This window comes from Mycteria americana, chromosome 6 (genome assembly GCF_035582795.1).
Source record: "Mycteria americana isolate JAX WOST 10 ecotype Jacksonville Zoo and Gardens chromosome 6, USCA_MyAme_1.0, whole genome shotgun sequence".
Classification (NCBI taxonomy): Eukaryota; Metazoa; Chordata; class Aves; order Ciconiiformes; family Ciconiidae; genus Mycteria; species Mycteria americana.
Window position 1 is genome coordinate 38,732,349 of NC_134370.1, and position 12,435 is coordinate 38,744,783.

At 49.5% G+C, this 12,435-nt stretch overlaps 1 protein-coding gene across 1 annotated transcript; it reads left to right on the forward strand.

The window, feature by feature from the left end:
- The first annotated feature begins 10,081 nt into the window (after positions 1 to 10,081).
- On the forward strand, positions 10,082 to 11,888 carry PCBD1 (pterin-4 alpha-carbinolamine dehydratase 1). The gene is made up of 3 exons (XM_075505383.1): positions 10,082 to 10,208; positions 10,573 to 10,653; positions 11,211 to 11,888. Exons 2-3 carry the CDS (start codon positions 10,585 to 10,587, stop codon positions 11,307 to 11,309), a joined length of 168 nt encoding a protein of 55 aa, XP_075361498.1. The 5' UTR covers positions 10,082 to 10,208; positions 10,573 to 10,584; the 3' UTR covers positions 11,310 to 11,888.
- The last annotated feature ends 547 nt before the right edge of the window (positions 11,889 to 12,435 follow it).

A 12,435-nucleotide genomic window follows, 5' to 3' on the forward strand; every position in this document is an offset into this window, starting at 1 on the left:
TGTGGTGCCTCAAGCAGACAGCAGCAGCACCTGGTGAAAGCTATCTTACCACAGGACATTAGCTCTGAGGTAACAACACAGGGCAGCTGCTGCCACCAAGCAATGTCCCCCAGGAGTTCACGGTACCGGTGATTTTCCACTTCAGGTCAGAAACAACCACCTCCCTTTCTCCTTCCTCCCCACCAGCTTCAATGCTTCACCTTTGCAAGGGCATAAACCCAGCCTACGCCAAGTAGCAATTTCCAAGGCCAGTTCAGGGTACTACTCAGACAACCTTCAACAGCACCTCAGAGGGATGTAAGCAGAGGTCCAAGAGCTGAGGCAAACCATTACGAGTAACAGGTCCCTCCTTTTGAGCCCAAAGCCCCTCCAAGATACAGCTGTCACAGGAGGGAGCAGAGGCGGCTGGAATTAAGCACAGCTCCATTTTGCTGTAGCACATCAGCAAACTTCCAGCCCAGGCTGTGAATCAGTGACAGTTTGTAGTATTTCATCTCTCCCCTCCTTGCCATGCCTGCCACAAGAACTCTTTATCCTCAGACTTTGAAGCGAGCTGCTACATTATTTAATTTGCTACCCACAAGGGGTGAAGCACAGTGGCATTTCGGTTTCTTAAGATTGCTGCGTACACAATTTTCCCATTAATTTTTATCCTGCTTTGAACAAACAGTGCAGACAGCATGGTCCAGTGGTCATTCCCACTAATACCAAGAACAAGCAAAGCAGATGAATTCAGATTGTAAGAAGCAGTACAAACTCATTAGGCTGGGGAGAAATAGAGGTGGTAATATAAATAAGAGAGTAACCTCATCAAAAGAGTATGTTTAATGCTTACAAGTTAAAAAAAAAAAAAAAATCAGCACTGCACCTGACATGAATTTCACACACAAGTTTCTGCTATCAGATTTTGCATTTAAAAAAAAAAAAAAAAAGGCAAATCTTGCCAATGTATCTCCAGCAGCTCCCCCTCCGCCACACTCCATGCCTGGATATTACCCCTGTGCTTCCAGCAATATGATACACTTCACCCAGCTCACCTACCACCCTTCTGGGAAGGCTGGAGATGAAGCTGAGCACCTGCTGAGTGCCCAAACAGACTCCCACAGACAGTCTGAGAGGGACAAACACACCCAGCAGGGGACCATTTATCACCAAAAAAAAAAAAAAAAATCACTCCCTCTGCTCTCTCAGCCCTGATCGGAGAAAAAAAAAAAATACTATGAAACATCTCTAAAAGGCAGCTCTGGGAAATAAAATTCACAACTCTACTGTAGAGCAAAGCTCCTGGAGTTGGCCACTGTGCCCTCTACCAGCCTCACCATGTGCCATGGCCCATAAACTACCTGTCTCCGTCTCCAAGGAAATCACTGCCTTAGCACATTTCTTTCTCCACTCACCTATCATCATCCCCTGTACCTTACAGCCACTCTCTCCTTCTAAAGCAACCACGTGTTAAATATCTCACAAACCTCCGAGCTACTGTTTTCAACTCATTTGGCTTTGAAGCCTGCCGTTTCTAGTTCCGATCGAAGAGGACCTTGTATGCCCAAAAGCTTGTCTACCTTCTCTAATCCTACCTTCTAATCCTGCCCAATAAAAGGTCTATACAGACAGATCTTGCCTTTACATCCACACCCAGGGCCCCTCTCCTGTCCCTACCTCAGGGTGGCTTACTGCAAGACCTGCAATTGGGAAGCTGGAAATAAAACCCAAGGACTTCCAGGACTTGAAAACACCACTGGTAACCAAAGACCTCTAGCAGTCTGGCTGGAGAGACATCCTCAATGCTTATGTATTTACAGGCGAGCACACCCCAGGAGCGGCACCGATGCTTTGGTGCACACCAAAAGATCTGGAGGTGCTTCTCGTGAGAAACAATTTGGTCATGAAGGTCCAGCTAAAGAGCCACTTTGCTGAGCGCAGCCACTCTTTGGCAGAGCTGATAACGTCAGCAATCACTCCTGGTTTTCCGGATCAGATGGGTTTCTGAGAGTCCCAACCCTGTGCCCTCCTGCCAGGGGCTGCGGTTCCAGGGAGTTCTCCTGTTTCTCAGCATTTTCCTGACCCCTAGTGACAAGACGTGGCTGTACAGCAGTCGCTTAACATGCAGCGCCCAACTCTTCCCACATAAACAAGGAGCAAAACTCACTCTTTAAGACAGGAGAAAGGTTTCCAGATCCATCAAGATACTCGCCCTCCGCCACCCCTGCAAATTTGCCAGAAAATCCAACATGTTTAGTAAAGAAAATCAAATTTGGACTGAAAGTCAGGAAACAAACTGAATACAAGACGTTTCCCTTGCACCAGGCTCCAGCTGTGCCGAGGGAAGCAGGGTTACCTGATTAATCCATCAGCAGACTGGACAAAGCACGGGCTGGGGAGAAGGCAGTTTTGATGTATTACCTTCCCCCAGGGCACATGCATCCTGTTGCAGGGAATAGAAAGGCCTTGGCAGGGCAGCAAACTGCATGATCTCACCACCGTCCACCATGGACCATGGAGCAAACTCCTGGCGACCTTGAGGACAAGACTTGTGACACAAGAGTACATTAGCTGCCAGGGCCCATGGCCTTTGTTTTTGTCATGCCACTTGGTTTCAAGGACAAACGCAGAGTCGAAGCAGTATTATTCTGGCTCAGCTCTTGAGTTTTCAAATCTAATTCATGCTAGGCTTCTCCGTGCATCGGCTAGCAATGGGTTGTCTCTTCCAGCACCAGTTTGACACAGGAGAAGGCATCCATGGCAATGTGCACTCAGGTTTGCATCATCCTCCTCCTCTGGGAAACATCCCTTCAATGCAACATGTCTTCACTCCCAGATGCTGATATTCCACCATCTTGCACACAGTTGTCCCCCACTTTGGTATTCATGTCTCCTACACATTAGAAGTGGTTATGCCACTTTTATTGCCATTTTTTTCAGTCTAGCCTTCTCTAGGGGTACCTGCCCGCTGCCTGACATCAAGGGCCTTTACCTAAAGCATCATGTGAGCAGACCAGAGAAGCCCACATTTGTACCAGCCTCTGATTTATTTCATTCATTGTGCTGAGGCCAATTCCTGGCCCTCATTGACTTTGATGAAACGATGCTACAAGAGGAAGTCTCACACAGGAATAATTAACGATTTATCTCTATTTATCGGGCCCTTTTGTCAACTTAAACTTGTCACAACTGCCATAAATCCCCTCCAGTGCTAAACAAACTCTTTAATTAAATCTATTGTGCCACAAGAGCAATGCTTCAGATACCAGCAGAGTAGTCAATGATGAAAGAGGTTGGCCCATCCTGGCTTAAGACACCCTTTGGGGGCTGAGGTTCACCAGGGGATTGCGACCCTGTCCCAGGCTACTCACACAAAAGCCATTAACAGGGATGCAAACTCTGAAAATATATTCCCGGTGAATTCCTGAGGCACTGCAGCTGGTTAATTGTTTCCCTGCTGACTAAGCAGTTGTCCCCCCTGCCCACAACACATGAATTTCAGTCTCATCAAAGGAGCAACCTCAAAGCCATAGATACATGGACAATTCGGTACCCACCAGGCAAAAATCTGTTTCCCCATCTCATGGGTTGCTAAACAGTCCTCCTGCCCTGCGTCTCCCCATTCAGGGAAAAGAGGTGAGGCATAGCAAGCCCTTCCCCCTCCCAAACGGTGGGAAGAAGGAACGGCAGATGGTGCCAGACCTGAAGAAGTGCCAAGCACATCAGTTAAAGGTGAAGCAAACTAACAGCACACCCAGGATTTTCTAAAGGCGTTCTCTAAGGAGCAGGGACATCCTGACACAGGATCTAGTTCACATCCTGTCTCCAGCTGCAGCCAGAAGTGGACCTGGGAAATGCAAGAACAGAGCAAGCACAAATGAAGCTTCTCCCTTTTTCTGCCTTCACCTACTTTCAGCCCAGAAGATCTTCACATGATGTGCGTTTTCTATTTAGTAACCCCCACTGGGTCCCTCCCGGACGTGACAGACAAACCTCTCCCATGCAGTGTTGGAGGACACCCACCCTTCTTCCAAAGTACAATATAAAACAAACACCCAGCCCTGTAACTGCACCTTGCTTGAGATAAAGACTCTTTCTGCCAGTGTCATCAGCAAACATCTCACTGCTGAGTCAGCGGCTCTGCTAACAGCCCGTCCAACGCAAACTTGCATTGCAGCAAACAAGATGGCAGAAGGCATCACTTTCTTTGCTGATTAATCCCATTTGGCTCGCGAGAGGGCCCAAGATGCAAAGGCAGAGTGAATTCACCATGACTTGAACCGTGCTAATACTAACCCCACGGGTCAGTGGTTCCCAAGGGACACCTCGAAAAGCACACCTGCAGAAAGATGACCTTGAGCACATTTTTAATATTGTTAAATGAGCAGCCAGCACAAACTGTGGGGAGATAAAAAAACAGAAAAGAAAAAAAAACCTCAAACCACGTGGGGGGAAAAAAACACACCAAATAAAGCCACTTGTTGCTGTGTTGGAGAGTCCTAAGCTCCTGCAGGGAGCTTCCCTCTTCTGGAAGCAGCAAGGATCATGTTCTCCACATCTCTTATGTGATTGTAAGCAGTCACACGTTGCAGCCAGTACTTTCAGAGAAGGAAACTAGTATCCCTCTTCCCTCAAAAGGACCATGAAAATGTTTCAGGGAATGTGAAATGAGAAAGGGGGGGAATTCAAAAAGCAAATCTTGAGATGGGAGATACGGATCTCAACCAAAGCAGTTTTCAGGGTCAGGTACACTTTATTAAAAAAGTATTTACAAAAATAATAATAGCAGGTGAGTGGCATGAGAGCTCCTTCCAAATATGCAGAAGCAATGCACACACGTGGGTTTAGCTGCCATTGACCTAGCTCAAAGAAGCACAGCTCTAAACTAGACAACAAGGGAGGAAAAAAGAAAAAAATCTGTTGCCAGTAAACAAGCACACCCCTTGCACAGGGCTGCAAACTGCTCTGAGCAAACACCTTGCCCAACATCACTCAATTAATCATTAAAAGCAAATCTAAAGAGTCTCATCTCAAAAAGAGAAATTAAAGCTGTGCAGAGGGGCACTTTCATCCACTTAGGGGTTCAGGGGTCGGAGACAGCCAAAGAATCCCCCTGGCCACAATTTCACACCGTAGACCGAGGAAAATGACAACTGCCCCGTTGACACTTTTCAGCAAAAGCACATCCCTCTGCGAGAGCTCTCTCACGTGTAAGGTTGGCAGTTAAGGCTTGATTTATAACCTAGGAAAGAAAATGCCATTACAAAGGAGCTGGGTAATCAGTAGACACTGTATAATTAATCGTTTTTCTCCTGATGTTCTCCAACCACAGAAATTCTCACCTCTAATGAGCTGAGGTGTCTGTCAGTTGCTCTCTACTGGCAGCATGCGTACTGGCAAGGTAAATGGGATCAGCTCCCAGCTGTGGTGGAGTAAAATCCAACAGAGGGAAAGCGGGGTACCATGAGAGATGGGGTATTTGCTTCCTCCCCCATCTCCAAATCAATAAGGAGGCCAACAGAGGCACTGTAGCCTAGCCAAGGTGCATTCACGGCCCTGACAAGTCGCCATGAAAACCGCCACTCCATTTTCTCGAGAAGAAAACTGCAGCTAAGATCCCCTGAACATAGCTGTTATCTGTAGCACCCGTACCTCCACCTGCAACTTCATGACAATATTGCTTCCTTTACCTCCTGCTTATGCCACTATTTACAGGGGCACTTCCGCTGTGCTGTGCTGATGACACTGCCAGTCCTGCAATTCAAACTTATGCCAAGAAAATATTCTGCTGGCTTTTCCTAACCCTACAAACAATCCCACCTCCTGATTTCATTGCTGGAAACCATACAGCGCCCCTCCTCTTCTCATCCATATCACAGCTTCCAGCTTCATATCTGCACACAATTATTTTCTTCTCAGGTGCTGCATTGCTCTCTAAGTCTTTTCTCCCCGGACAGACACTCAGGGTCTCCCAGGACACAGAGATGCTCATTTTCCCTTTTCATTACCCTGGCAAGCAAATCTATAGAGGGCAAAAAAAGAAAGGAAGAATTTGCTTCCCTCTAACTTGCCTGCTGGAGAAACAAATCATCTCTGTGGCACCCACAAACCCTAACAGTAGAAAACAAAATGCACACAAGAGTATATACAAGGGATGTATGTAACACTATATTAAAAAATTTCCAGAATTGGTTGCTTCAAGGGTAAAGAAAGTCATGAGGGTATAGCAGGGTGCTGAATTTCTGTCTACCACATACATCAGCACGGCACAAAATTGTTGTCAGCACTGGAAAATTGCCTGTCACGTGACTGGGTTTAACAGACGATGAGCTACAGGACATGGGCACAAATCTGGCAGGCCTGGAGAGTGAAAACATGCCAGGGAGCAGCACGCGGCATCCGTGCAAACACGGTTCCCTCGGCAACGGGAGAAAACACCTTAAAAATGCTCAGAAGTGTTGTGCTGCACACACTCCCCCCCCGTGACCCTGGCTCTTGGTCCACGTGCTGCAGTATAATCCGGGCTGTCCCCAGACAACGCAGCCCTCAGCTCGTGATTATCGCTGCACAGAGCTCAAAGGGCTGGCAGGCACACGTATCTGCTCCACCAGGACGACCGTCACATTCATCACCTGTTGCCAGCAGCATCCAGCCGTGCTGGCTTTAAGTGCCCCCTCCATCCCGTTCTGCCTCTTCCTGTGCAACAGGGTAAAAAAAGTGACCCGACAGGAGAGGGGTGGGCGGTTCAGGGGTGGACGCGTCACCCCTTGGGCGTGCAGGGGCTCAAAGAGACCCCGTTTTAGCATCCCCCAAGCCCCACGGCCCCGAAGGGCCCCGCGGGCAGGTGACCGCTGCCGGGTAGCGCCGGGAAAGGCGCGGGCAGCAGTCCGCCGTGGGTGGACCCGGCCCCCTCGCCACGCCTCCCGCTGCCCCGCACAAGCCGCGGCTCCAGCGGGCGACGGAGCGGCGTGCAGCGCCCAGCCCGGACCGGGGACGGAGGCCACGGAGACCCGCGGGCGATGGTAAGTCGCTGCTGGGAAACCCGGCGGTTGCTTTGCAGGCGGCGGCAAAGGACGGGGCCGGAAGGTTTCAGCGGCAGCTCCGGCCTCTGAGAAAAGGCAGGAAGAAAGGGAGAAAGGAGCAGAGCTCTGCGCTGTGGTTAATAAGTAACGCAGGGAGCTCCGCCGGCTGCTGCTGAATTACCTAAGCCAGTGCTGTCCAGGCTCGGTTCCTCTGCGAGGGGGAGGGAAAGGGTCCGCCAGCAAAACCGCACTGCCAGCGCGACCCCCGCTCAAATTCTGTGTGGCAAGTACGACCCCCGCAAGCGCTCCGCCTGCACGGCCCGTGCAACCCACCCCGGCCGGCTGGAAATCAGCTTTTTCACGGCAGCGGAGGGAACAGGAGCAAAAGACCGTGGGCCTTGTGGCATACCTCATACCAGCCCTGCCTGCAGGTCCTGCTCACGCCAGGGCTGTCCCCTTTACCTTCTTCTAGGTGACAAGTCACCCTTAAAAGGAAAGATGTTAGTTTGAGCAGAGAGGGTTGTTTCAACTCCAGAAAGCCCAAAGCTCTCCCAGTTTCCCATGCTGGTTCCTTTCCCTCGGTTGCACAATGCATCTACTTGGTTTCCTGCTGGAAGAAAAAAAAAAAAAAAAATCCCAATGCCTTGGCAGTTGAAAGCCAGCAAAAGAAAACAAAATAATTAAATTTCCCTAATGAGAAGAGAGTGTTTTAAAGGAGTAAGTGCACATGAAAGCATTAGCATGCCATACTGACAGAAACAGCAGGCTGGTCAGTGTGCTGGTGTGCAGAAGGAGGGAAGGGAGCGGGGTGGAGGGCATGGAGGGTGCTCCAAGCAGAGGGTCTGCCACAAGACACAGCCAGAGGAGCTGGCTTTTGTGTGGTCCATTGGCCAAACCTCAGCCTCGCCATGCCTCCCACTGGTGCTGGGCTCCCAGAGAGGAGCTGAGTCTGGAAAAAGCCCCGGGGCCCATCCTCCCGTGTAGTTGCAACACAGAAAAGGGTTCAGAGAACAATTAAGCCACATCCCTTCCAAGCAGCCTGGTTTCTTGCTCTGCCTGGAGGAGGCTGGCTCAGCACCCAGCCCCCAGGTCCATACCCCTCTCCTCCAGGCAAGCAACAGCTCCGACTTTACACAGCCTTTCCTCTCTTTAGCACCAATACGCAAGCAGGAGCTTTCAGCCCCTGGTCGCAAAACCCGGCGCAGCCCCTCTCCCACTCCCCAGAGCAGCCCCCACGGGTGCCCCCCTGCCAGCACCCTGTGCAGAGCCAGCCTCCGTCCCCACGTTATCCAGTTGCTAAGCTACCTGCTTATCACGCCATCAGCACGAAGGGCAACAGCTGAGGGTTTATTGCGCTGAGCTGTGTTTGCTCACTACCTTCCCTCCAAACCCAGAGCTTGGGAAGGGATGGGGTTGACCTTAGCCGGGGCGGGAGGGGGCAGAGCGGTGTGGAGCCGGGGCTGGCAGGGCACCATCCACAATGCTGCACAAACTGAAGGGTGGCACAGGTGGTTTGCAGGCTAGCAGCGAGGCCGGAGCATGCACGGGCAAGGAAGGCTTTCCCCAAACATCATGCAAGAGGGAAAGCGCGCAGCCGCGACGCCAGGGGGATGGGAACCATCCCACATCCAGCCACCCTGAGCTAGGGTTCAGCACGCACTTTGGCACTCTCCATTTCATTAAGTGCTCTGCAGCTGACAGCTTTCTCTAAGCATAAGGGTCACGGCTACGCAGACAGGTAGGCACCCACACAGCCTGATGGCTTAGCAGACCCAATAATATGGGAATAGGGCATAATCTTTCCAATCTTCCTCAAAACATGCAAAATCAAAACAGAACCCACAAAAACATCAGCTCCATGGCTGCCTCTCTGGTTTTGTACAGCCCGTGAGCAGCTGAACTATAAGAAAGGACGATTTGCCTTCTTTGGTCAGCAGCCCCTTGAGACGCTTCACTTGGGCATCAGTACTCAGAAGTAGCATCTTAAACAGCTGAGCAAACACCCACAAGAAACACTGGGCTGTATTTGTTGGGACTCATATCTAACTTGCCATGCTTTGCTCTACAGCATATAAAAGAAAACAAATTGCAAAGAGATGTTGTTCTTTGTCATTGAGAAACAATCCTCATCCACTCAAAAGATCAGATCACCCACTAGGAAAGATTTTTAATTGCCAGAACGTAATCTTTCAGATAGAGTAATACCCCTCCGCACTCACTCCTGCCTTCCCCACTGAGCCAAAAGATAAGCTGGCTCGGGTAGCCCCTGTGCCCAATAACTCCATTTCAGTTTCATCTTTGCCCATATTCACTCCCCAGAACCAAGAACAACTGCTTTTTTTTTTTTCCCTCCCACCTTAAAAAACAAATAACAGCAGCTCTGCCCAAGAGGGAAGACAATGCTAAATCATAATCCCTCCCTCTGCCCTTTGTTACTCAGAGAGAAACAGCCTCTTAAACTGCACCATAACATAAGGGAGATTGAAAAGGAAAAGGAGCTGAACTCCAATTTAGTATGACTCATCTCTCTGATTCACACCACTTCTTCCTCCTCTAAAGCAGGCTTCCAGTGCAGATGACCTGCAAATAAAGCCCTCCTGCTTCAGGAAGGTACTTCATGAACCTCAAAAGCAAGCAATTCTCAGTTCTAGAAGCCATCACAGAGTTTCAGGTTTTTCTCCCAGAAAATTATATGTAATGTATTTGGGAGCTTAACCTCACACAGCCATCGTTTCTTAGTACCTTAGGTTATATTGAATACATGTATACACTGCTAAAGTGGTAGGTGTTGCAGGTCAGAGAACAAAAGCGACAAGCTGGACTTCACTTGACCTAGGTACATGCAGGATGTACCCAGGGCAGGAAGCAGAGGAGAGCATTGATATACCCTATCATCAGTACTCCCCAATTCAGGTCTGCACACACACTCTAACCCTCCCACCCAGCCTGCAGCTGTCTCCGTGGTCCTGTAAGTCCATGACCCACAGGATGCCTCGCTGCTTTGAACATCTGCTTCATCCTACCTCTGCCACGCTGACCTGCTCCTCTTCCCTTTCCTTTCTGTGGCATCAGGCAGGAAAAGCCCACAGGCTGAGCGCGGAGGAGAGGGAGCAGCTGCTACCAAACCTGAGAGCCGTGGGGTGGAACGAGGTGGAAGGCAGAGATGCCATCTTCAAAGAGTTCCACTTCAAGGACTTCAACCGGGTATGAGCATCGGCGGTACAGAGTTCTACAACACGAGAGACCTGGTTTGCAGAGCAGGGAGTCCCATCTGCAAGGCTCAGCCAAAGAAACCCCTCCATGTTTCTCCTGAAATGTAATGGCTGAGCAAGATAACCTGCCCAAGACACCAAAGTGCTCAACCCAGCACATGATTTGTCTGAGAAAAGCTCCCCCAAAAGAGGAAAGCCCATAGAAGACCCCAACAAAGATACAGAACATCCCAGGCCTTGCATTTGGTTGGGGTACCTAGAAACGTGGTGTAAAATTAATAGCAACGGAGTGAAAAAACAGTTTATCGCAGGGTAAGTGGTTCAGAGCTAACTTTTCTTCTTACTCCACTGGGCAGGCCTTTGGCTTCATGACCAGAGTGGCTCTACAGGCAGAAAAACTGGATCACCACCCTGAATGGTTCAATGTGTACAATAAGGTAAGACAGAGGGATGGTGGGGGCAACCAGAGCTCTTCAGAGAATGCACCCCTTTTGCAAGGCATAAAACAGCCGCAGCAAGTACTGTTCATATCAGTGGGACCTCTCTCCTCAGATGCTATTCCCTTGGCGTATCACAGACAGCCTACAGCTATCACCTACAGATCCTCTCCCACCCCTTTTTTTACCTGTCTAGCTGAGCAGTAGCTGCCTGTAGGCTGGCACCAGGGTTGTCTTTTAAAATCAGTATCAGAAGTAGCAGCAAGGGGAAAAGCTTCTGGAGAAAGTGTGAGTTGAAAAGTGAGCACAGCTGGCTGCTGTGACCAAGGCAGGGGTGGCAGTGACAGCTTGTGGCCAGGACAAGCTGTAGGAAGGAGAAAACTAGGCAAAATGCTAGACCACCTCTCCCCCCGCCCCCCCCGGAAATTTTGGTAACAAGTCTGGAGAAAGTAATAGTGCTACCTGCCTCATCAGATGTGAACTGCCTACAGCACTGGGGGAAACCATTCCTGCTCTTTCTGCCAGCAACACTTGGTCGGTCTGTCTGTCTGGTTTAGGTTCATATCACCTTGAGCACCCACGAGTGTGGAGGCTTATCGGAGCGAGACATCAACTTGGCCAGCTTCATCGAGCAGGTTGCAGCTTCTCTCTCCTGACTAGAGAGAGACACATGAAGCCAAAAATCAACTCTGCCACTGCCACAACCTGCATCTCGCCTGGATGGCTGCACCTAGAGCCTTCTCCTGCTCCCAAGCTAGTTCCTAGATCCAGACTGCCTAACACCATGCCAAACGCCCCACCACAGCTCAGATGGATGGAGGCACTTCTTGGGCACCATACATATATCCGTCTCTAATCTTGCTGCTTAAACCCTTCGTTAGCTGTGCGCTAGCAGCCCGCAAACTGCTGAGCCTCTCGGGCTTTCAGCAGACATGCCCTTTTTACCAGGAGTCATGTTACACAATTGCACCAGTAAATCTTTCCAGAGCCTGACCCCATCCAGCCACTGTGTTATTGCTTCTTACCTAATGGAATATGCTTTCTACCTAAAACATGGTACATTAACCCTTTGGTTTCTCTATAACATACCAGCAACTGTGATGTGCAATTTGGTTATTACTGTAACCTCCCTCTAGCAGTATTATAAGCAGGCATGTGATCTCATCCCTATTGTAACCCGGCTTTAGTAGGATACCGACTGAAAATGTTTACAATAAAGGTCTTGGTTAACCTGATGTCAGTTTGGAAGGAGGCCTCACTGTCAAAATTACACCAACAGGTTTTCCCAAGGCAGGTACTGGCCTGACTGCTCTCAAGAAGGTGCTTCTGCCATGGAAAAGCTTCTTGACGAAGTAACATGGAGAAATGGCACGTGCCTTCGCAGGCCTGCACCTCAAAGTGAACGGGGTCTGAAAGAGAATGAGATTATTAAAGCCAGAGCAGATCAGATAAAAACTGCTTGTGCTAAAATCAGAAGTGTACCATAGCCAAGGCACAAAACACAGGGAAGGCACAATGAAAGCAGCACAAGCAACAGGCTGGGGCTTCTTACAGTGGGATACATCCCAAAAGAGGTTGTAGGTGGATTTGGTGGTGTAAGATCTTCACTCCAGTAACACAATGATCTTAGCATTCAGGGAGTCTGCAGCCAAATTGCTGCATTTTCAGTACAACAGGAACAATTTGCTGTGAAACCAACAGTAGTTGCTTTCAGCAAAGTAGTCTGGGAGAAGCACTACAAACACTCAATGCAGGTATTTTTTTTCCTTTTTTTTAACCCTT